Source organism: Cyrtonyx montezumae, unplaced genomic scaffold (assembly GCF_038088225.1).
Source record: "Cyrtonyx montezumae isolate F1298 unplaced genomic scaffold, pur_monq_1.0 scaffold_2, whole genome shotgun sequence".
NCBI lineage: Eukaryota > Metazoa > Chordata > Aves > Galliformes > Odontophoridae > Cyrtonyx > Cyrtonyx montezumae.
The window spans coordinates 28,003,841-28,026,003 of NW_027071936.1; the positions used below are offsets into that span (position 1 = coordinate 28,003,841).

Genomic DNA, 22,163 nt, shown 5'->3' on the forward strand with positions numbered 1-22,163 from the left:
ACTTCTACCAGCAAGAAAGGGCAGCATTGCTGCTTTGTTAATGTCATCCTGTGTATAAGATAAGAGTTTAATTTTATCCATACCAGTAGAGGAATAAATAGGTGTCAAGTGCAGAAGTCAATGGGCAGAAGGAAGTATTTCAATCTGTAGTAAGTGCTTCACCAAATTGGCTGTGATGGCAACATTCAAAAATGATGTACAGCTGTAAAATTATTCATTTCCTCACCTTTTTTTTGGTGACACTTTCAGCATCTCTTGACTCAAACAAGAGAGTTCAGAAAAATGCTCCAAACTTGTGGCTGAATTGGCAATCTTTGCTCTTTCAAAGGAGGAAGGCTTCAGATTGGTACAAATTTTGAGTTTACTGTCTCCTGATTAGTGGTCAGGAACTGTGTGATCAATCCCACGGTTCCTGTGCTGCTAACCTGCTTCTTAAATGTGATGCTACTCTGAATTTCCAGGCTGTAGAACCACCTGTGACTTTGTTGGCTACGCATTTTTTTATATGTTGTGGTGTGAGATTCTTTCACTTGCACACTGAGTTCATGCAGCCCAGCCCTGATTTACCAGCCAACAGTTGAGAGGGTAGATCTTTCCTTATAGTAAGCACTGAGACAGCATTGCCATCCTATACAGCTTTGAACAACAATTTTAAATAGCAGTCTGAGTTCTATACGTTTAATCCAAAAATACTCTCATAATAAAGAGCGCTTTGTTTCAAGTACTAATGGTGTACTTTCTTGCGTTAACACGGTTGTCACTCCTGCTGAACAAACAGCAGCAGGTGACTCAGTCCTCAAGTGAGTTTGTTCCATTTGCCTTCAGCTACCGGTGCTGCCTTTCCTTCAAGACCCAGGGCCATTTTACACGTGCAGACACCCAAACCCCTGTTTATAAGCTCTTGAAGCGCTGGAAAGCAGCAACGAGGTCGTCTCACAGCTCCCTCAGCCCGTCTTCAGCGGAGAGGTCCCCCTCTGCTGCGATACAGACACATTTATTCATTTTTTGTTAACGTACGGCAGTCCACTGCCCCAGCCACCGCTAGGGGAAGGAGCACCGCGTAGAGAGGCAGGGGAGGAAGGAGGGAGGAGCGCGGGCAGCCCTAGCCCACGCTCGGGACGTGGCGGCGCGGCCTTTCCGCTTCCGGGGCTGCTTCCGCAGCTCCGCTCCCGGTTCTGAAATGGCGGCGGCGGCGGCGGCGGGCGGTGCTGGGGCGGCAACGGCGCTATGGAGCGAGGTGAACCGCTGCGGCCAGAACGGTGACTTCGCCCGCGCGCTCAAGTCCGTCAACAAGAGTGAGTGAGCGAGAGAGCGGCGGCCCCGCCGCCGTGTGCTCGTAGGGCGTTGGGGCGGGGGGCTCGGGGAGCGGGGCTGCGCGGGGAGGCTGGCGGGAGCCGGGCGCGGTGCTCCCGCATGCTTCCCACGTGGAAGAGGCTGTCAGAGGCTGTCACACTCCTGCTGTCATCAGGAGTGGCTGTTAACCCACGCTGCCGAGCCCACCGCTGCACCGCATCCTTCGGCACCGCGTTTGCACGTACCCCCACAGCTCTGTGGGCAGCCTGTGCCGATGCATCGTACCCTTTCGGTGAATTAACGTGTCCTATCACCGAGCCCGAACCTCCCCGGACACAACTTGAGGTCGTTCCCTCTCGTCCTGTTCCCTGGGAGCAGAGGCCGACCCCCACCTCAGTACCACCTCCCTTCAGGCAGTTGCAGAGAGCCACGAGGTTTCCCCTGAGCCTCTTCTTCTCCAGACTGTACAACCCCGGCTTCCTGACCACACCTTACGTGGCACTGAGGTTTTGGCACCGTTCTCTGCCTGGAAGTGCCAATGAAAGGTTTGTCCAGGTGTGCACAGCCCCTTTGGTGCAGCTCTGTTCCAGGAAGGTTAACACTGCAGTCACTTCTGTTAAGTTCAGAGCTTGTACTGAGTTCTTTTACACTGGCAGGGTTTTCTCATGAGCTGAACCAAGGCACGCCATCCCAAAACCCTTTCAAAATGATGCAACTGTTAGATGTTTTTTTCCAACTTTAACAGTATATGACACTTAAAAAGCTTTAGTCTGTCTGCTAACAAGTTAGATCTTTCCATTAGAACTGTTTTCCTCTCCAGTTCTGCAGATCAACAAAGATGATGTGACTGCACTTCAGTGTAAAGTGGTATGTCTCATCCAGAACGGGAGCTTCAAGGAAGCCCTCAGCGTAATCAACACCCACACTAAAATTTTGCCCAGGTGAGTTGTGCCTTAATGTAATTTCTACAAAATATGAAATTGTGAGTCCCTGATATGTCCTGCAGCTTCAGATAGAGGGAACTAAGCAGCAGCAAAATCAAGAGCAGGAGGTGCCAGAGCCATTGCAATTGAGGGTCTCAGTAAGATGCTGATTTACTCTGAGAGACGGTCTGTATCAATCTGAGGTGTTTTAGTGGCTTGTTTTTTCAGTTGCAGAGATTGTCCCTACCTAATTTTCAGCTACCTCCATGAGCTGATTTTGCTTGTTGATGTGGGTGAGCACCATAGTTGGTGGAAGGGAAGGAGATGATTTTTGTGGAAGAGGGACGAGCCCTTGCTAGTGGCAGCAAGCTGTTAGCTTCGCATGGCATTCTCATGGGGTCTCATGCTCTTTGGAGACCTTTCACTGTCAGGACAGTGCAAGCCCTTTGTACGTGTTTTCAAAATCAAGACCTTGAAGACAGCTTGTGTACAAGTTGAGTTTCTGTAACCCCTTTTACATCATTAAGCAGATTTAATTCTCTTCCTAATAAAGATGCCTGTTGTGCAGTGACTGAGATAAGAATTGCTACCCAAGAACTGCCTGGCAGCAGCAGTTTTCTATTTCAGATACTGATTTTGTTAAGGAGCTTCCCAGGAAAGTGTGCTGTGGTATTAGGGTATTAGAAGTTGTTTAAGACTTATACATTACTCAACAGCTAAATAATTCAGTAATCTGTGATCACATGCTTGCCTCTGGTGTTTGGCTTTTTGGGAATCTAGTAGTCTGTGACTGATAAGGGCTGCTTAAACAAACGTGTTTAGGTGAGCAAAAGTTGTTGCATGAATACTGCAACCTGCTGTTAACCTTTGTCTTGTCCTTGCAGTGACGTTATTGCCTTTGAGAAGGCCTACTGTGAATACAGGTTGAATCGCATTGAAAATGCTCTCAAGACCATTCAGAGTGCCAGTCAGCAGACAGACAAACTGAAGGAGCTTTATGGACAAGTGGTAATTAACTTTTCTTCCTGGTGGTGGTTTTGTATGCTGGATGCCTTGTGCCCCTGCACTATTGTGGGAAAGTAAGAGGACAGAATTTCCTTCTCTGTCTTAAGGGTATGAAGGGGTACGGTTCCCAAGTGCTCCAGCTTGTTTGGAGCTTCAGTTGCTTGTTGGGTAGGGAATTTCTTGACTGCTGTTGAGCCAAAGAAAGAACTACATTAATAACTCCCTTTCTTCCTGAGTCTGGCCTGATTTAGAAGCCAAGGGGATAAAGGGCAGAATAGGATTGATCCTTTATGTGGTTAAACCCTCTGTTTGCATACCTGTCCAGGAATGGTTTATGGGACCCGGTGTCTCAGGCATTAGAAGTGAAACAGAAAAAACGTTTCTATTGTTTTCTCCACGATTAATCAGAACAGTTTTGCAAAGACAATTTTTGGCTGCTTTCATTGCTTGAGTCCTAGCGTATAGAATACGCCCTTACAGTCGGATGCAAACATTAGTCACATTCAGCCTGAAACATACGATGCTTTGCTGCTGCCAGTCTGTGAGGAGGGAGAAAGAGGGCAGGGAAACGCTGTTCTGAAGGCTAATCCTTCCTGTTCTCAGCTGTACAGGTTGGAGCGTTATGATGATTGTCTGGCTGCATACCGGGATCTCATCCGCAACTCCCAGGATGAGTATGAGGAAGAACGAAAAACCAACCTCTCTGCTGTTGTGGCAGCACAAAGCACGTGGGAGAGAGTGGTGCCGGTGAGTTGCTCACTTCTTGCTTGGCTCTTACTTTGTTGTGCAGTGTGAAGGAAAGTCCTTTGTACTGTGACTTAGAATTTGCCAGTTACATGCCCTTGTAAAATTGTCTTTAAAATAGTTTTCTGTAGCAGGTTAATTTTGCAAGGAATAGTTTGAGTGTATCTGAAAACTACAGCTTGTGTCTGTAGCCAATATAGATCGGTTGATGTTTACGTTTGTTTTTCATGCTAGGAAAATTTGGGCCTTCGAGAAGCTACCTATGAGCTGTGTTACAACAATGCATGTGCATTGATTGGACAAGGAAAGCTGAATGAAGCAATGAAGAAACTACAGAAAGCAGAAGGTAAAATCATGGTGAGGTGAGAAAAGCTTTGTGTGATAGAAGTAGTTATGTGCTTTTCCTAGGCACACTTGAAGACAGAGAAGTTTTAACTCTCGATTGACATCAGAATTTTTTATAGGTGTCCACATGGTGGTCAGAACTGGTGTTAATGTAGAAACATTCCTCTGCTGCTCTTTTCCAGAGCTACACATGCATGTGGCATCTCCCGGCTCTCTTTCAGCCCCCTGATAGAGGTTGAATTCCTTTGAGCAGTTTTTCTGAAGTGGGAAGTAGACTTAAAGTGTCATCTCTTCTCATATAATAGATGAAACACCTCATTCTTAACTCTTGGTTTAGTGAGTGCATATATACATATCTGTGTGTGTATATATATATAAGTATAGAAATACGTGTGTGGTCTGAATTAGCCATAATATTAGTTTAAAACAAATGAGGTTTCCTTTTTCTGTGAAGATGATCTTTTTTTTCAGTAGGGTGAAAGGGAGACCTTGGGACGTGGGAATTTTTGGGTTTTTTTTTCCTTTTTTAAAAAGGAATGCTGAGACAGAAAATGAGTTTTTCTGATCTATTTGCTCTTACAGATAAATAGGTCAGTTCTGACCTGATTTTGATGATAGAATAGAAGCTCTCCCTTACAACTGTTCTATTGAGAGTGTACAATTCTTGGCACTAGTGAATCTATATGCTCTTATAATATTCCTTTGGAAAGCAAAACAAGAAATGTTCTGACAACATACACAAGAAGTTAAGAAGCGGTCTGTACTGAAAACTGGTGGAATTGCATTCCTGTAAAGCACTTTAATTGACTTTGGTGGTAGTTAATACTAAGAGCTGTGTGAGCCTGATGGGATAGATCAGCAGGTAGGTTCAAAGAAATTTGTTCAGGAAAGAGAATAAGTGTGTGACTCTGCTCTCAATAGGCAGCTTTGGGAAAGATGGTATCTCCTATTTTTCATGTTTCTTTGGCATAATCTTCTCCTTCATGGGCAGTGTCATCACCAAACCTGAGACTCAATTGCCATTCATAATGCTACAGAAGTTTTGGATTGAGCATTTGCAAGGGATACATGAAAACAGTATGTGCTTCTAGGCTTTTTTTTTTCCCTTAAGCCTTCTGAATTTAATTCTTCCCTTTGTTTTTCTTCTAGAGCTGTGTCGCCAGTCACTCTCAGAAGACTCTGTAAGTTGTTGATATTGTTATAAAAAGTTTGCTTTGCACCAACATGAATGAGGCTGAGGTCATGCTGTGACAGCCAGATGACAGCCAAAATATACAGTTATTACCCAGCAAGACTTGCCACTGCTGCTGGTACCAACTTATGAGGCTGGAGCAGCAACTGTAGCTGTTGCAGAAGTGCAACACAGCAAGCTGTTTGCTGCTGTGCTCCTTGTGTTATTGCCTGTACTGGTACAAGCAGGATGGGTACAGTTTGAGATCTCCCTGTGTCCCTTTAATGCAATGTATGAACGTGCAGTGGGTGATGGGAAACTTAGGTGACTTGTAGTCACTGCTGTTGGTTCAATCAGAAGGGCATATTCAGTACACAAAGGGTTACCTTCAAACTCTTAGAATAGCAGGTGAAGCTTTCCTTTTTTTCTAGTTTAATCCAAATACACTTGCATTTGTACTGCGGCTTTACTTATAGTGGCTGTGGTTCTTTGCTGCTGACATGGCTTAAGAGGGCTTATAAACATTTGACTGCAGAATGCTGAAGCCATGGGAGAAGAGTTGAGACTGCAGGTTGTTGAGTTCTTTTTTTAAACTCTCCTTTCGGTTTGATTTTCTTTCAGGATGTGACCGAAGAAGACATTGAGGCTGAGCTGGCCATTATTCATGGTCAGATGGCTTATATCATGCAACTGCAGGGTCGTACAGAGGATGCTTTACAACTCTACAATCAAATAATCAAGTTGAAGTATGGGCTTTTCTAAAATAAGTGCTTGTTCCTCCACCTATAGAAAGACCACTGTTCATAATAATGTGCTTTCTCCTTTTCTTATTTGCAGGCCAACAGATGTAGGACTGCTTGCTGTCATTGCAAATAATATCATCACAATTAACAAGGTATAGAATTATCTTGTTGCTTTCAGTGTGGCCTTTTCTTGTGGTTACTCAGCCTGCTTGTTTGCTGCTATGGAAAAGGAGGATAATCATGAATGGCTTTTTTCCTAAACAGTAGTTAAATCACAGACTCAAAGACTTTTTCTTGTTCAAGGAATGTAGGGACATCATCTAATCATGTGTGATTTTTCCTCAGGACCAAAATGTTTTTGACTCGAAGAAAAAGGTGAAGCTGACCAATGCAGAAGGTGTTGAGCATAAACTCTCCAAGAAACAGCTTCAGGCAATTGAATTCAACAAAGCTTTGCTGGCAATGTACACTAACCAGGTAGGAGAAAAACTGATCTGCAGTAGTTGGCTACAGACTTAGCACCCTCCATAGTAATTTGACTAGGCAAAAATGGATATACTGTCTGTCTGGCAGAAGGTACAACTACTTGGCTTAGGCACATAAGTGGGGAAGAAAATATCCCTTATAGAACAGCATGGCTTGTTGTGTGGTGATGTGAGTGTTGCTGCATCAAGAGCAATGCAGAGATGACTATGGGGGAGAGAGAATGAATGTGTGGGGTTCTTAGATCCATCTGAACTGCTACTAAGAGGTTTTGTTCTTGGCTGTTTGTACCCATTTCAGGGAATTCATTGCTAGCATTTCATCTTATTAGATACAGCTGGATGTTAGGCCAGCATTAGGTGCTTGCAGAGATTGAACAAATGTATTCTCTACTCCTCCTCAGGCGGAGCAGTGCCGCAAACTGTCTTCAAGCCTGCAGTCACAGAGCCCTGAGCATCTGCTTCCTGTGCTAATCCAGGCAGCCCAACTGTGTCGTGAAAAGCAGCATACAAAGGCCATAGGGCTTCTGCAAGTAGGTTAAGACAAAGTACTCCTTTTGTCTTGCTCCCTTCAAACTTAGCTCTCTGTGTTTCCTATGCCGTTTCCCTTTGTTTTGTCTTGTTTAAATTTCCAGGGTTATCTGACTGTGCTTATAGTAGTTTAGTTTAATGCTGCCAGAAGGAATTTACGCCTAAATAAACCATGCTGCTTTAAAAGGGAAAATATTGCCTTGCACCTCTGGCATTTGTAGATTTCTTCTAGAGTAAGCAGTGGGTTCTGTGGCTCTGCTTGCAAGCAGTTTACAACAAGCCCTCTTGGGGAAGTAATGAGTGGTCTGGGATTGTAATCCAAGAGGACAGTGGGACACTGGCACAGTTTGAGGCTCTCCTCTGCTGCATGCTGAAACCTGCCTGTACTGGAAAGATTCCCTTGGCCCTTGCCAGCTTCCTGTGACTGAGCATAAGATCTGGTTCACCAGATCAGCATCTTGATGCCCTTGCACATACTGAGTTTTTCTATCCTTGGATTCCAGGACTTTGCAGAGCAGCACCCTGCCAATGCAGCTGAGATCAAGCTGACGATGGCCCAGCTAAAAATTGCTCAAGGTATTCTGTCTCCTCCTTTGGGAAAGTGTCAGCACATTATAATGGCATGAGAGTTCGGGGAAAGCAGTCTTTGGGGCAATTTCTGCTGCAGTCGCTGTTGTGACAGAGTACAGAACAGAGATGCTTTCAGTCAGGTATTCTAAATATACAGCTATGGCAGGATAGAGCTCATAGCTTAGTGCCTGAATGTTGAGGCTCTACAGATCTCTCGCAGAGCTGCCCACAACTTGTGAGTCATAGAATGGCTTGAGTTGAAAGGGACCTTTAAGATCATCTGCTTCCAGCCCCCTGCCATGTGTGGGGTTGCCATCCACTAATCAGGCTGCCCAGGGCCCCTTCCAGCCTGACCTTGAACACCTCCAGGGATGGGGCATCTACAACTTGTCTAGACAACCTGTTTCAGCACCTCACCGCTCTGAAAAATTTCTAATCTAGCTCTACCCTCATTTAAGTTTAAAATCTTTCCTCTTTGTCCTGTCACTATCAGACAACATTAAAAAGTCATTCTCCTGTTTAGAAGTTCCCTTTAAGTACTGGAAAGCTGCAGAGATGGTCTCCCCCAAGCCTTCTCCAGGTCAAACAAGCCCAGCTTCCTCTGTGTTTTCTTAGGAGAGGTGCTCCAGCCCTCTGAATCCACTCCAGCAGCTCTATGTCTTTCCTGTGCTGGGGGCCCCAGACCTGGCTGCTGCACTGTGGATGGGGCCTCATCACCTCCCTTGCTCTCTGACCACCACTCTTTTGATGCAGCCCAGGATACTGCTGGCCTTCTGGGCTGCAAGCACACGTTGCTGGCTCATGTCAAGGCAGGACTGACAGGATTTAATGTGTTTTGGGTCAGGAGGCATCCTGTGAGCAGGAAAAGAACCTGCTTGCAAAAGCTGTTCGTGAACCCTTTCAGACTGTGGCAAGAGCAAGGATGGGATCCCTTACGTGGAGGTTTTTGTCCTTCATTCCTGAAAATGAGGGAAATGTTTTTGAGAAGGGGCTTATTATATCCCCATTGTTTACCTTTGGAACTAGTGGAAGTTCACAGACTGGACCTTGCCTTGAACTGTGACCATGGCACTAAGAGCACGTTCTTCTCTTTCTTCAAAGGCAGTGTTACAAAGGCCTGTATGATTCTGAGGAGCATAGAAGAACTGCAGCACAAGCCTGGTATGGTAAGCAAAACTCCTTGCCCTGAGTCACCTCTAGTTGTGTCTAGGACATAGACGAATGGGCAGTGTCTGTACCTCATTGCATTGGATCTGATTTCTTTTTTCATGACTTTTTGGGTAGAGATGGGGAGGAGAAAAAGGGTTTCTAGTGAAAATGTATGATAGCAAGCAAAGAGGGTGCTAAGACAAAATAAGGTTCTCTCTGAATGCAGTTCTAAGCTTGTACTGCAGGAGTAAGGGTGGTGGCAACGTTTCTTTGGAAGAACCTACGTAGGAAAGTCATGCCTGAGTATCTTGCCTACAACCACAACTCCTTTCTAGGAAGAGAGCAGAAAGCTCACATGGACCATTTTAGGAAATTCCATGAATTAACTGCTGGCTCTCTGGTTGCAGACCACTTGTGTGGGGATCTGCTATAAGCTGCTCTTCAACATTTGCAGGTGTCTGCATTGGTGACAATGTACAGTCACGAAGAAGACATTGACAGTGCAATTGAGGTCTTCACACAGGCTATCCAGTGGTATCAGCAATTCCAGGCAAGTCAGTACAGAGGTGGTAATGCAACCATTTCTAGCTAGTGTTGTGTCCAGCTCCCACCAGCTTTATGGTTCCACATGGACACCCTATGGAATAGAATGTCCCTTTGGCCAGTTTGGGTCAGCTGTCCTGGTTCTGTCCCCTTCAAGCTGCATGTACCCCCCGCCTCCTCACTGTCCTCTTTAGCCAGGTGTCTGTGGTATTAAAGCAAATTAAAGCTGGGCCATATGCTGTGAAATCAAAGAACTAATTACAGATGCTCTCCCTTTGCAGCCAGAGTCTCCTGTCCATTTGTCACTGATAAGGGAAGCTGCCAACTTCAAATTAAAGCATGGCAGGAAGAAAGAAGCAATCAGCGACTTGGAGGAACTCTGGAAGTGAGTTGGGTGGTTGCTGAAAAGGGATTTTCTGCCTGTAGGCCTCTGCAAGCTGCCTGACAATGTTCATTTGCCATCAGCCCTCTGACAGAGTTCATTTGTGCAGGGGCTGCCATTCAAAGCCATACTTGTGAAGGAATGACACACAGTGCATGATGATGCCAAGCTTTGGAATGAGCGTGTGACTTGTTCCTTCTGTTTTTTGTTCTCCAAAGGCAAAACCCAAAGGATGTGCATACTTTGGCACAACTCATCTCTGCCTACTCCCTTGTGGACCCTGAAAAAGCAAAAGTGTATCCTTTTGATAGTGGTATTGTTTCCTTGGATTTTACCTATGTGGGAAATTCAGACCCATTCTCTTGTGAAGAAGGACAAGGAACATCTCCAATTGTACATTCAGGTCCAGTTTTCTGGAGCTGCTTTATTTCCTAGTTGGTTTGTTTACTATGAGATTCCAGAACCCTTTTATCTTCAGCCTCCTCCGAGATCTGGTAATTTCTAAGGGAAACCAAGGATTATGTCCAGCTTTTCTGTTGCAGTTTAAGATGTGAGTTAGTAATGCAGGACTGCGTCCAACAAAGTACATAAATTCTCACTGACCCAAAGTATCAGGTTTCCTGTACAGCTTTTGCCACCTGGATCAGCTTTCAAAGTAAGTTGCTAGCCTTGTCTACCACCTCAAGAAAAAAAAAGAAAAAAGTCAGAGGGCAGCGAGGCAGCAGCTCATCCCAACTTGTGCAGGAAGTTGTTGAGGGAGCTGCAACTAGCTCCTTAGGTCTGTGTGGTATCTATACTGCCATCAGGCTGAATTTGTTCGAGCTGAAGTTGCCGGTTGTTATCTGAACAAAGCTGGGTGTTTATCTTGGTTGCTCCTTGTCAGTTGTGTGTTAGCCTTCCTGGTTTGCATTCCTGAACTCTTCCTTCGCAGTCTTAGCAAACATTTGCCTTCCTCAGACACCATGTCGCTGAAAGTGGACGTTGATGCACTAGAGAACTCCCATGGAGCAACTTACGTTCGGAAGAAAGCTGGGAAACTCACTGGAGACAACCAACAGAAGGAGCAAGGGTACAGTCTGCTGCTTTAGCTCTGGCATAGTCATTTTTTAGGAAGGCAGAAGAACTACCCCTGGTGCAATGAGAGCATTACTGTAGCAGACAGACTGGCATGTGACTGCAGGGAGCTTCAGGTAGCACCAGACCGAGCTTTTAGAAAGATGGGAATTGTTCACCTTCTTCTCAAGACAGCAATTGTTCAACTTGTCTACTGTGTCACACTGTGTTTCTTGTTTTGCTTTTCAGACAAGGAGAGGTGAAGAAGAAGAAGAAAAAGAAGAAAGGTAAGTTGTGTTCCCAGCCTTTGACAAGGCACAGATCCAAGTTGTTTCTTCTGATATCCAGCCTGGGAGCTGGAGCTCTTTGCTGAGTCTGGGTCTCACTTAACTCAGGTCTTCATGATTGCTCCTTTTGTGTGATAGTAGACCCACGATGAAATGTGTTATATGTCGCTGGGCTCTCTGTACTTTCTGTTGACGCTCCTCTAGCATGTTGACTCCAGTCTCATTGCACGGCACTAACTGCTCTGTAGGAAAGCTGCCCAAGAACTATGACCCCAAGGTGACTCCTGATCCTGAGCGGTGGCTTCCAATGCGAGAACGTTCATACTATCGTGGACGGAAGAAGGGCAAGAAGAAGGACCAGGTTGGCAAGGGAACTCAGGGTGCAACTACAGCTGGTTCCTCTGAACTGTAAGTACCCATTATTAGGGCAACTACTATTTTTGCTGTTGCTTACAGTGCAACATCTTGCAAGTGGTTGTGAACTCACACGGTGTCCTTTTTTCTTGTCTTCTCTGTAGGGATGCCAGTAGGACTGCCAGCAGCCCACCTACCTCCCCACGGCCTGGCAGTGCTGCAGCTGTATCGGCTGCAAGTAATGTCATCCCTCCCAGGCACCAAAAACCTGCTGGCGCCCCAGCCACCAAGAAGAAACAGCAACAGAAGAAGAAGAAAGGGGGGAAGGGAGGGTGGTAAAAAGCAGAATGTAGAACGTCCACACATCAGTAGGTAATGTTGGTTGCATAATAAAGGTCAAAAGCAAGTGGTGGTGAAAGACTTGGCATCCAAATCTTTGTTGGTGCTCTGGGGGGTTGGTACAGGAACACATTACTCATCAGTTTGTTTTCCTCACACTTGTACCTCCTACAGGGGCTTGTCCTCCTCCAAAATGTGTTAGTGTGCAGTGCACATCAGACTAAGGAACCCCACTGAGCGGGCATGGGGGGCTTCTGCATCTCCTGCTCTCCAGCAGGATGTTACACAGGAGCAGCTGAGGTGCTGTCACAAGGGAGCCAGACTGAGTAAAAGGGAAAATGGTGCAACCTGATTCTCCCTTGTGCCTCTGTGGAACTTTGTTCTTGACTGTTCGTAAATACAAGAGCTTGTAGCTTGTTTCTGAAATGAGATCTGTTCCATATGTGTAGTGCCAAGAGGTCCATAGCATTTCTCGAGTGAAGGCATACAATGAGATGGAAGATGTGCATCTGCCTTCCTAGCATCCTTCTGGGAGTCCTCCAGACATCTTTTGAAACTTCTGATCATTGCAAAAACAATTTTTTTCCCCCCATACACAGACTTTCAGCAGATAGAAATAATACCTTAAGGAGATGCTATTGTGCTAGATGTTAACCTGAAAGGTAAAGTCTTATGTATCTGAAAGGATTTGATGCCAAAGCCTGAAGAGTAAATGTTACCATGACTTCAAACAAACTCCAAAAAAAGCTAGAAAGCACAACACTACTTCTCACTGCTCTTTCAAACTTACAGAATGGATTGGGTTGGAAGGGTCTTTTAAGATCATCTTCCAGTACCCACTGCTATAGGCAGGGACACCTCTTGAGACCAGGTTGCTCAAAGCCCCATCCAGCCTGGCCTTGAATACTTCCAGGGAGGGGGCATTCAGAATCTCACTAGCAACTTAAAAGCACCTGCACGGTTTTTCCATAGTGGACTTTTTCAACTTATGGGTGGATTTAAGAAAACAAGAGAAGGTATTTTTTTCCTCCCCCACAACACATGACCCAAGGGTGAAACTCACTGCCACAGGGTGTTTTCAGAAGACCAAATTACCAATGAGTTTAGGGCAAAAATAAGGCATACTCACAAAGAACAGCCACTAGGCATAACTAAAGCTTGAAAATGCAAGTTCTTCTGGCTCGGTAAACCTACAGTGGTTCTGTAGAAACTGAGAAGAGGATGGATGAGGCCAGACTCTTTCCACCGGTACGTACCTCCAGGTCCGTAGCAGCGCCAGATGGGGTCGGGAAACTGCCGGGGCGTCGTCGCTGCAGGCACGTCCGTCTGCCTGTCTGCAGGGGGAGCCGCTCTGCCGGCTGCGGGACGCCTCCTCTCCTCGAGCAGGGCCGGGCCGGGCGCGGGGCGGCCATGGGCAGCCGAGTGCGGCCCGCGGCGCTGTGCGGAGCGGTGCTGGCCGCGGCGGGCGGTGCCGCGGTGGCCGCCTGGGCATGGTCCTACGTGCGGGGCCGGGCCCGCCGCCCTCCTCCCGCCGCCGGCGAGCAGGTACGGAGCGGCCGGCCGCGGTGAGCTCCGGGTAGGCCCCGGCCGACTGCTCAGGAGCGCTTCCCTCCCTTTCGCAGGTGAAGGGAGCCGGCAGGCAGATCCTGGTGCTGGGCCTGGACGGGGCGGGGAAGAGCAGCGTGCTGCACTCGCTGGCCACCAGCCAGGTGAAGCGCAGCGTGGCGCCCACCGAGGGCTTCAACGCCGTCTGCATCAGCAGCGGGGACAGCCACATGGAGTTCCTGGAGAGTGAGTGAGATGCGTTCGTGCCCAGCATCCCACGGTCCCCCGGGGTAGAACCTTCATGAACCTTCTTTGATAATGCGGAGCTGGGGCTGTTTTCTTCTTGGAGATTTAAGACGATTACATGCCAGTGTCAGGGGAGGTCTGTGCTATCTGAGCTCTGCTTGCAGGTGCTGCTGCCGAATGTGATGGCCCAAAGCCTGTCCAAAGCACAGACGCTCCTGTGTGACAGCTGGTTCTTGTGCAGCCTCCCCTCGGTGCTCAAGTCTGATGCGAGAAAGCATAGAAAAGAAATAATATAGAAAAGAAATAATAAAGAGGGCAGGAAGGAAAGCTTTGTATGCCTTTTGTTCCAAAGCCTCAGTGGGCGCTGGTAGGGGAGGTAGGTGACCTGGAGTCCATCATTCCCTGCTACTGAGGGCTGACATCCTTGCTAGCCTGCTTCCCTTCCTGCTGCTTTTCATACCAGCACTTGGCTGGCTCACTTGGCAGCCGGCCCACTTACACCTCAGTACTGCCATCAGCAGGAACTGTGGTGCACCCAGGCACGTGGGTAAGTTTTTAGGATGGGAAGGAGAAGCCTCTAGGGCAGAATGTGATCCCCAGTCCTACTACTGTAGGAAACGGTGAAGCTGTTCAGGGAAACAGGCTCTTCAGATACCCTTCAATTCTGTACCCCTCTCCTTGTGCCTATCAGACAGGCACTAGTATTTCCAATATCTTTGCTGGGAATTAGGTGCTCTGTAGTAACTTAACCTGAAGAAGCCCACAGTATTTCCCAGTATTTCACAGTATTTGCTCCTGCCTGGGGATTGCTCGGGCCCAGTACAATGCACACTGCAGCAGAACATGTTGTTTCTGAGTCATCCTTCCCTCTCTGGTCCAGGTTGGTAGTGACTGAGATGTGATGGCTGCAATCTGACCCACGGGAGATGAAATGTCTCAGGCCAGTTTCAGCCAGGTAAATCTGCATGGTGCTCTAATCTGGTTACTTACTCAGTCTGTACCATTGCCCATAGCAGGAGTTAGCAGCCTACACTGTGATTATGCAGCATACTACAATCAGCAGACAGCAGGATTTTTATCTTGCTGGCCTGGACAGACAGAATATTGTTCTTTTTCTTTGTACCATTATATAGATAAGTGGGTTGAATCTCACCTCTGTGAGGGGGGAGGAGCTATTGGCTTCTGCTGTATTGCTACTGGTTTATGAAAGAAAAAATGTTAATTGTAAGTTGCTAGCCCCTGGTTTATACTATGCATAAATGCACAGAACAAGGGGAATAGCAGGAAGCCTATAAAATGTCACAGTACTGTCAGAGGAATCAGCCCCCAAAATAACGTGCCAGTCGTGGCTCATTCCAGCAGTGACAGATCTCAGTGCTGCCTGCAGGTGTGCTGGGGCTGATGAAGAAAAGTAAGAGGGAAAATTTAAGTTGCATATACAGAAAAAGTCTTTTACAGTGAGAGCGGTGAAGCCCTGACAAAGGTCACCCGGAGATGTACTGGAAGGCTCATCCCTGGAGTCATTAAAGGTCAGGCTGGACAGGCCTCTGAGCAGCCTGATGTAGCTGTAGGTGTCCCTGTTCACTGCAAGGAGGTTAGACTAGATGGGCTTAAAAGGTCCCTCCCAACTCTGTGGATATGATTCTATGATTAGAGCAGACACATTGGTAGGGAAACATTGCTTTGCTCTACCCATTCTTGAAACTACTAAGTCATTTTGACTTAAATGAAAGCAAAATGGTTTTGAAACAGAACTAATTCATTGAGGGTATTAAAAAGATAAGCTACCTAGCATATTTCAGAATTCTTCAAAACTGTTAAGGCAGGAAGCTGTCATAGGAAACCCCAAATATAATACTTCAGAAGTTTGTTACATTTGGAGTCAGGTCACCCATGACTCTTGAGCATGTTGTTCTGCAGAAGACCTCTCTTCCCCCCAGCCTTTTTCCGGAAGGAATGGAGCAGATCTGCAGAGCTGGAGATATGCCTGAAGTGCTTAATTCTGTATGTTATTCCTGCCTGTTAAAATTAATCAAGCCACCAAATGGTCTTCAGATGGGAGCAGCAGTCTGAGACATGGCTTCATATGGTTATAAGCCCTTGTTTAGAATGTGAAAGGCTTAACCAGCAGAGTTGAGACCTTGTAGAAACGTATCCTGTACAAAGATTACTCCTGCCACCTAAAAACAGCTCAGAGTCTGCTGGAACTTGGTTTTTATTTCTTCCCAAGTACCTCTGCAGCTTTGACAATGAAAGCCACGAGAGTTTTGAATTAGCCCCTAGCATAATGTACAGCTAATGAAAGCCCTCTCTCCACCCTGGGATTAAATTTCTTTTGGAAATTGTAGGCCTCATTTGCTTCATGATGGGCATGCGGAGGCAGATTGTGCAGACATTCTCACACTGCCCTTATGGACACTGAACCTGTTTCTGCTCTCCCTTCTAGCATGAGAGCAACAACCTAGAAGGCAGAAAGCAGCCTTAAAAAAAACCCCACAAAACTTACAATGAAAAGATTCTTTCTGAGCATACACATAAGGCTGCACAGGATTTAGCTAGGGAGAATAAGGCTATTTCCAGTCTCATATACAGTAGCCCCAATACCTTGGGTTTTCACCCGAGGGCCTACTGCCTGGACTTACAGGTGAGGTGCTGTTTGGGTTACTTGGTGAATCTTGTGCTGCTGTCTACTCTTCCAGTTGGGGGCAGTGAATCTCTGCGTTCGTACTGGAAGATGTACCTGCCCAAAATGCTGTTGCTCATCTTTGTCGTGGATTCAGCTGATCATGCCCGACTGCCTGTGGCAAAAGACCTACTTCATCAACTGATCCAGAACAACTCCACCCTTCCAGTGGTGGTTCTGGCCAACAAGCAGGTACGAGTTCCCTGTGCTTAGTTTAACTTCAGCTGGCTGCAGCTCTAAAAACAAGAACAAAGCTTTTTGAAGGCCACTTGGATGGGGGGGGGGCGCTTCTGGGGACAGAAACTCCCTCAGAGGAAAGTAATATGAGGTTGAGTTTTAGATCTGTAAGATGCAGGTCTTACTGAACTAGAAGCAGAGCTGCATCCTTACTTCTTCGGGAAGAAGTTAAGGATAAGCATTTTAGGACAAGGGAACTTGATCTTATAAAGGTACAGAAGAATGAATTCCTCAGGTTTTGAGACCCTTCCCCTACCTGTTGCAACTAACAAGCTTGCTTTGATTAACTTGTTCTGGTACTAGGATCTCGAAGGTGCATATTGCATCACTGATATCTACGATGCTCTGGCGCTGTCTGATATTGGGGACAAAAGGAAGATGTTCCTGCTCGGTACCCATGTGGCAGAAGATGGCTCAGAGATCTCCTCCAGCATGAAGGATGCCAAGGAGCTGATAGCACAGCTGGTTTTGGAAATGCAGTGACAACTCTCTTCCTACAACACAATATTTGGAGCTGTGGGAGATGGGATGCTTGTCTGCACAGTCAATTTGCCACATGGTAACAAATGTAAAGATTTCTTTTCCTTTTGTTTGTTTAGTTCCTATGAAAGTGATGTCTAGTTGAAAACCTGTTTTTCAGCATTTCAAAAATACCTCTGGAAAATAATATTTATAGCATATTTATAGGGAAAAATGAAACTCTCAGGCAGCAGAGTTAAGGGTATTTATAGCAAGAAGCCATCTCAGCCTAAGCTAGGTTGGAATCAGCTGTAGATTTTAATGAAACAAAGTTGTATTCAGTAAGTTTAAACTGTCCTGATATCTCAGGTTTATATTTTTATAGGTAACAGGTTTTACAGAACCCTGTTAGCAGTATTGTTCAGCTAAAAATGAGACCCCACTTCAAGAGTATCAGGAGTTTCCCTTTAAGAGAGTAGTAATTCTTAGAAAATGGGCTGGCTGCAACTTCTTCAGTGGTTAAGAATGAGAAAAAGGCAGTAATACATTAACATTAAGTGACCCTTTGCTTACAGGGAAAATCTAGGGCAGTATAATTTAAAGTAGTGACTGAAAGTAGTAAGATGGTACCAGGGTGGGGGACTCCATCAGTCTAAGTGTCTTATTTTGGTTTAGCTCAGATTGTGCTAGAGCAAACAGTCTTATGGGTGAAAAAAAAATCTGTGTTTTTTTTTAAAAAGTGATTTCTGTCAGCATAACTGATGAGGAAGACAAGTTGCAGAAGAGCATTAATTTTCCAGTGTTGGTGTCCCTGTAACTACTCTGGTCATCTGATTGAGTCCAGAGAGTGCTGCAAAAGACACTTTTTGTAATTAAATTTATTACACAAGGGTTTTGTAGTTTTGTCTTTTGGAACTAATGCATAAAGCAGAACATTTTACTCTAATCACTGGTCTTGGCTTCATTTACCTCAACAAGGAATGACACAGCTTGCCCTTCTGGGACAGCAAAATGGTGATTAAAGGGAATGGGTACTCACACATGGCCAGCAGGAGCTGGGGGTTTGTGGTGGTGTTGGTCACCCAGAGCAGTTCCTGTGCTCCATCCAGCAGCCTCAGCTGCTGGCACCCTGCAGTGAGGAGCAGTTATAGCTCTGTTGGGGATTCACACTGAACCAGCAAAACACACAGAGGAAACGATGCCTGGTTTTGCCTTTCCCCCGCTCCTCATTACAAACAGTGCCTGTCTTTCCCTTTCAAAACAGAAGCTGTGTACTGAAATTGTAAGAGAGCAGCTGTATCAGCAGAATGTTCAGAAGCCCATTAGATAGGGATTTAGCAGGTGTTACAACTGGACCTCTCTCAGCAATTTATGAAGCTGCATTATACTGATCTACAAGAAGGGCTCAAAAAACCCAGAGAACTGCAGACCTATTGGTCTAACCTAAGCACCTGGAAAAGTTATAGAAATGATTGTCCTAGAGGCTATTAAGAGGCAGTTAAAGAACAAAGCTATTATCAGGCTTAGTCAACAGAAGTTGATCAAAGAAAAGTCCTGCCTTAGCAATCTGATCTATGATATGGTCACCCATTCTGTGGATGAAGACAATGCATGTAAACTTTAATAAGACCTTTAATACCATCACTCACAGCATCCTCCTGAACAAGTTGTTCCCCTATCAGATAAATCCACAATATATTGGGTGATGAGCTGGATGAAGAGGGGAGCTCAAAGGATTGGTCTACAACTGTTTGGTAGCTGATCACTAGCAGTGCTCTCCTAGGGCTTCATTCCAGAGCCACTTGTGTTCACCACCTTTACCAGTGGTCTGGTTGCAGAAGTGGAGTACATCCTCAGCAAGTTTGAGGACAACACTAAACTGGGAAGTGCTGTTAACTTCCTGAAGGAAAAAGGCCTTTGCAGAGGGATCAGATACATTGGAGCTCTAGACAATCAGAAAACATGAAGTTCAATAATGGAAAATTCTGAGTGTGTGACGTCCGGGCCTAAGCAACACCAGATGCAAGCAGAGAGAGGAAAACATGTGGCTGAGTAGTAGCTTAGCCTAAAAGGACCAACCAGGGGATGTTAGTGACTACAGGCTCACCACAAGCCAACAGTCTTCCCTAATAGCCAAAAAGGTGAACTACATTACAGGTTGCTATAATGCAATAGAAAGCACAGCAACAACAGCAAAATAGTAAAGCCCCAGGCTGCAACAAGTAAGCATTTCTTCAAATACAACAAATATAGATGCAAAGGAAAGAATCTACTCACCTTCAGAATGCCTCAGGTACACAGAGATCTCCAGCAAGATGCCTTCACCTCTGCTGCCAGCCATTAAATGAGGTCTGGGAAGAGTTGGATCCTGGCTCCACCCATTCCGGTCACTCAAGCACACTGCATGCACCTGAGCTCCCCTGGGTTGGCCCTGCCTTCCCACCAGGTGCTCCATCACTGCTTCAAGCTGTGACTTAGCACTTCTGCTACAGGTGTGTTGAACATAGCATATCCAGCCAGTTATAAGAGGCTACAGTCTCACTGTGAGTATTGTGTGCAGATCTAGGCTTCGTGGTCCAAAGAGACCATTACAGTATGTGAAAACATATGGAGGGGGACAACAAAGCTGGTAGTGAGGCTGAAGGGCATGCTCTGTAAGGAGAGGCTGGGGAAGAGGAGGCTGAGGGGTGACCTCATTGTTCTTTGCAGCTTTACAAGAGATTGAACTCAAAGGCTGTTCAGGTAGCAGAAGGGAGGTATTTCTGTGGCTGGCTGCAGCAAGGCCTCGTATTTCTGTATGGAAAATAAGGAGTAATAAGGAGTATCAAGTGGCAAGGGCTTTTGTGGGGCTCTCCTCTTTTCAGTGGTATTGCTTAATTCCTTCAAGTTGCCAAACTGCTGAAGATACATCATGTGTGGGGGATATCTATCTACCCTTAGCTCTTGCCACCATAAAAAAGTAGAAAGTCATCTTCCTAGAACTGGAGAAAGCTTTATGATCATCAGATTTGTTGAGGGACCTGACTGAAATACATGTGACTCCTCCCTTAGCTGGATCTTGAGGCAGGCTTTGCAAAGCTGTGTCCCGGCAGGGCTGTGGGGTGGCACTTGATGTTAAGTTTGGATGTGGCTGTGTTGACTGTGGATGCTAACTGATGAGCCTGCTGCAGAGAGAATGCCAGTTCTGTAACGTAGCATGGCTGAGATGGAGTTTGTGAGGTTATCCTTCACACCCCCTTGCACCTTTGCAAGGAAAAGCTCTTGGAGAGCCAACTGGCAGAAACTACTGAAACTGTTGTTTGGCTCCTGAAAAGAGTACTGCTTTCCTGAGCATGTCTTGTCTTGACCTGGAGGAAGGGGGCCAGCGTCCTGCAAGCAGTTCCCACCAATGTGCCAGAGAGCTGTGCTTGTGGTGTTGCCAGCAGCAGGTAGGAGTGACAGGGTGGTAAGTCAGCAGGCATCTTGCAGGGGGGCTGCAGTGATGATGCCCTAACAGCAGCTTGTCAACACAAAGGTCTTTGTGGAGGTGAGCTGTCTGACAAGCGTTCGCTGGGGCTGTGTCCCACAAGAGGGTTCAGCTAGATGACATTAAGCAGTGAAGCAATGCCCCCACCTGCTGTGTTTTTTGCATGGTGGGGACTGCCACAGCTGCCAATACTGTGGGATTGCTCTCCAGACCTGGGACACTTATCACAGGAACAGACTGTGATAACTGTGCTGGATGAATGATTTTGTTTTGGTGAATATCAGTAGAAACACTTTCAGTGCTGCATAATACATGCTCCTGGGGTATGAGCTGTCTATATCCTTGTGTTTCTTATGGTATCTAAGACATCTGCGCTCAATGGACTGAAATAAAATTGCAAAGTTTTTAAGCCCTTTAAAGGAATATGTCTTCACCTCTGCTTCCAAAGCCCTTTGAGAACAGTGTTGTCCCTGTGATACCTTTCAGTAAACTATGAAAGTGTTGATAACAGGTGTTTCTGTTTGTCTGGGCAGCCCAGGCTGGCTAATCATCCATCTCCTACCTGCTGGGGTTGCCTGGCAAGTTATGAAACAGAAACATGCTTTCCCCCTCTCCCTGCCATGTCCCAAAAGAACCTTGCAATGGGGGCAGGCTTGCAAATTCACATCTCTGCAATCAGAGAGAGCACGAAAATCTATGGGCTGTTGAGTTCACTGGATTAAAGTGATGAAAAGTTACTTGGAAAGAGAGAGCAAACCCTTAAATGGACCAGAGTGAATGGATGTCACTGTGTTCTGAAAAGTCTCCACAAACCCACCATCCTGCTGCATCGTTATGATTATCCATCCTGGAACCTTCTCCACCAAGGGAGACTTCACACTGTCCCTCTCTCTCCATGAGGGATGAGCAACTTCTAATTTGCCCTGGGCACGTGAGAGTTACCACTAACGTGCTGCAAAACCTCACCCACTTTCCATGGCACACCCTGACCGAAACATTATTATTATTTCTACTGTCATACCTGTGGTATAGTTAGGTGGTAATGGTGTGGCAAGAAAAATGCAATCATGAAACCCCTGCAGGGGTTTCGGAGGTGTAATGAAATGACCCTTTCTGCACATCCCTTGGGAACTGTAAAACCAGACTCATTACTTCAAGGTCCTTTTCAAGCTGACAGCAATCACCTGCACAGCTTTAGGAAATCCAGTGCCTAATAAGGTCAGTGCTCAGCATAAAAGCAGCAGCACTTTACAGCTGTGAGGAGCCATGGTCTAGTGTGTCACTTCAAAGACAGGGAAGAAGGATCCCAACAGAGACATTATGCGTTTGTATGTTTTTAAAGGCACATTTCACACCCTTACTCTTTTTACTAAGCTTGTATGGGGAAACCAAGAGACAACCTGGACCCTCTCATGGGATGCTATAACATCTCTGCCATCTCCAAGAATAGTGGTGTTATTAGGTATGGGTATCAGTGCCATATTCTACAGAGCAAACCTGGAGCTTCAGTTGGGTCCAAGGGTGAGTCAGTTTGGCTGCTGGATTGTATGGGAACTGCACGGCTTGAGCAGAACATGGAACAGGAGAAAGTGATATTATCAATTTGCAGTGAG

The 22,163-nt window shown here is 46.1% G+C and overlaps 2 protein-coding genes across 3 annotated transcripts; both read left to right on the forward strand.

The window, feature by feature from the left end:
- The first annotated feature begins 1,160 nt into the window (after positions 1-1,160).
- On the forward strand, positions 1,161-11,988 carry SRP72 (signal recognition particle 72). Its single transcript, XM_065736710.1, has 19 exons — positions 1,161-1,295; positions 2,114-2,234; positions 3,101-3,224; positions 3,825-3,968; positions 4,200-4,311; positions 5,460-5,491; positions 6,103-6,227; positions 6,319-6,376; positions 6,570-6,701; positions 7,111-7,239; positions 7,741-7,813; positions 8,909-8,973; positions 9,411-9,510; positions 9,785-9,884; positions 10,100-10,177; positions 10,813-10,950; positions 11,184-11,221; positions 11,470-11,629; positions 11,740-11,988. Exons 1-19 carry the CDS (start codon positions 1,181-1,183, stop codon positions 11,912-11,914), a joined length of 2,019 nt encoding a protein of 672 aa, XP_065592782.1. The 5' UTR covers positions 1,161-1,180; the 3' UTR covers positions 11,915-11,988.
- Positions 11,989-13,302: 1,314 nt separating this feature from the next.
- ARL9 (ADP ribosylation factor like GTPase 9) lies at positions 13,303-18,024 on the forward strand. 2 transcript variants are annotated; one of them, XM_065736720.1, is made up of 4 exons: positions 13,303-13,459; positions 13,537-13,705; positions 16,405-16,580; positions 16,929-18,024. In XM_065736720.1, exons 1-4 carry the CDS (start codon positions 13,325-13,327, stop codon positions 17,106-17,108), a joined length of 660 nt encoding a protein of 219 aa, XP_065592792.1. In that variant the 5' UTR covers positions 13,303-13,324; the 3' UTR covers positions 17,109-18,024. The 2 variants fall into 2 exon arrangements, with proteins under 2 accessions (XP_065592792.1, XP_065592793.1); XM_065736721.1 differs by lacking the exons at positions 13,303-13,459; positions 13,537-13,705 and adding an exon at positions 14,597-14,660.
- The last annotated feature ends 4,139 nt before the right edge of the window (positions 18,025-22,163 follow it).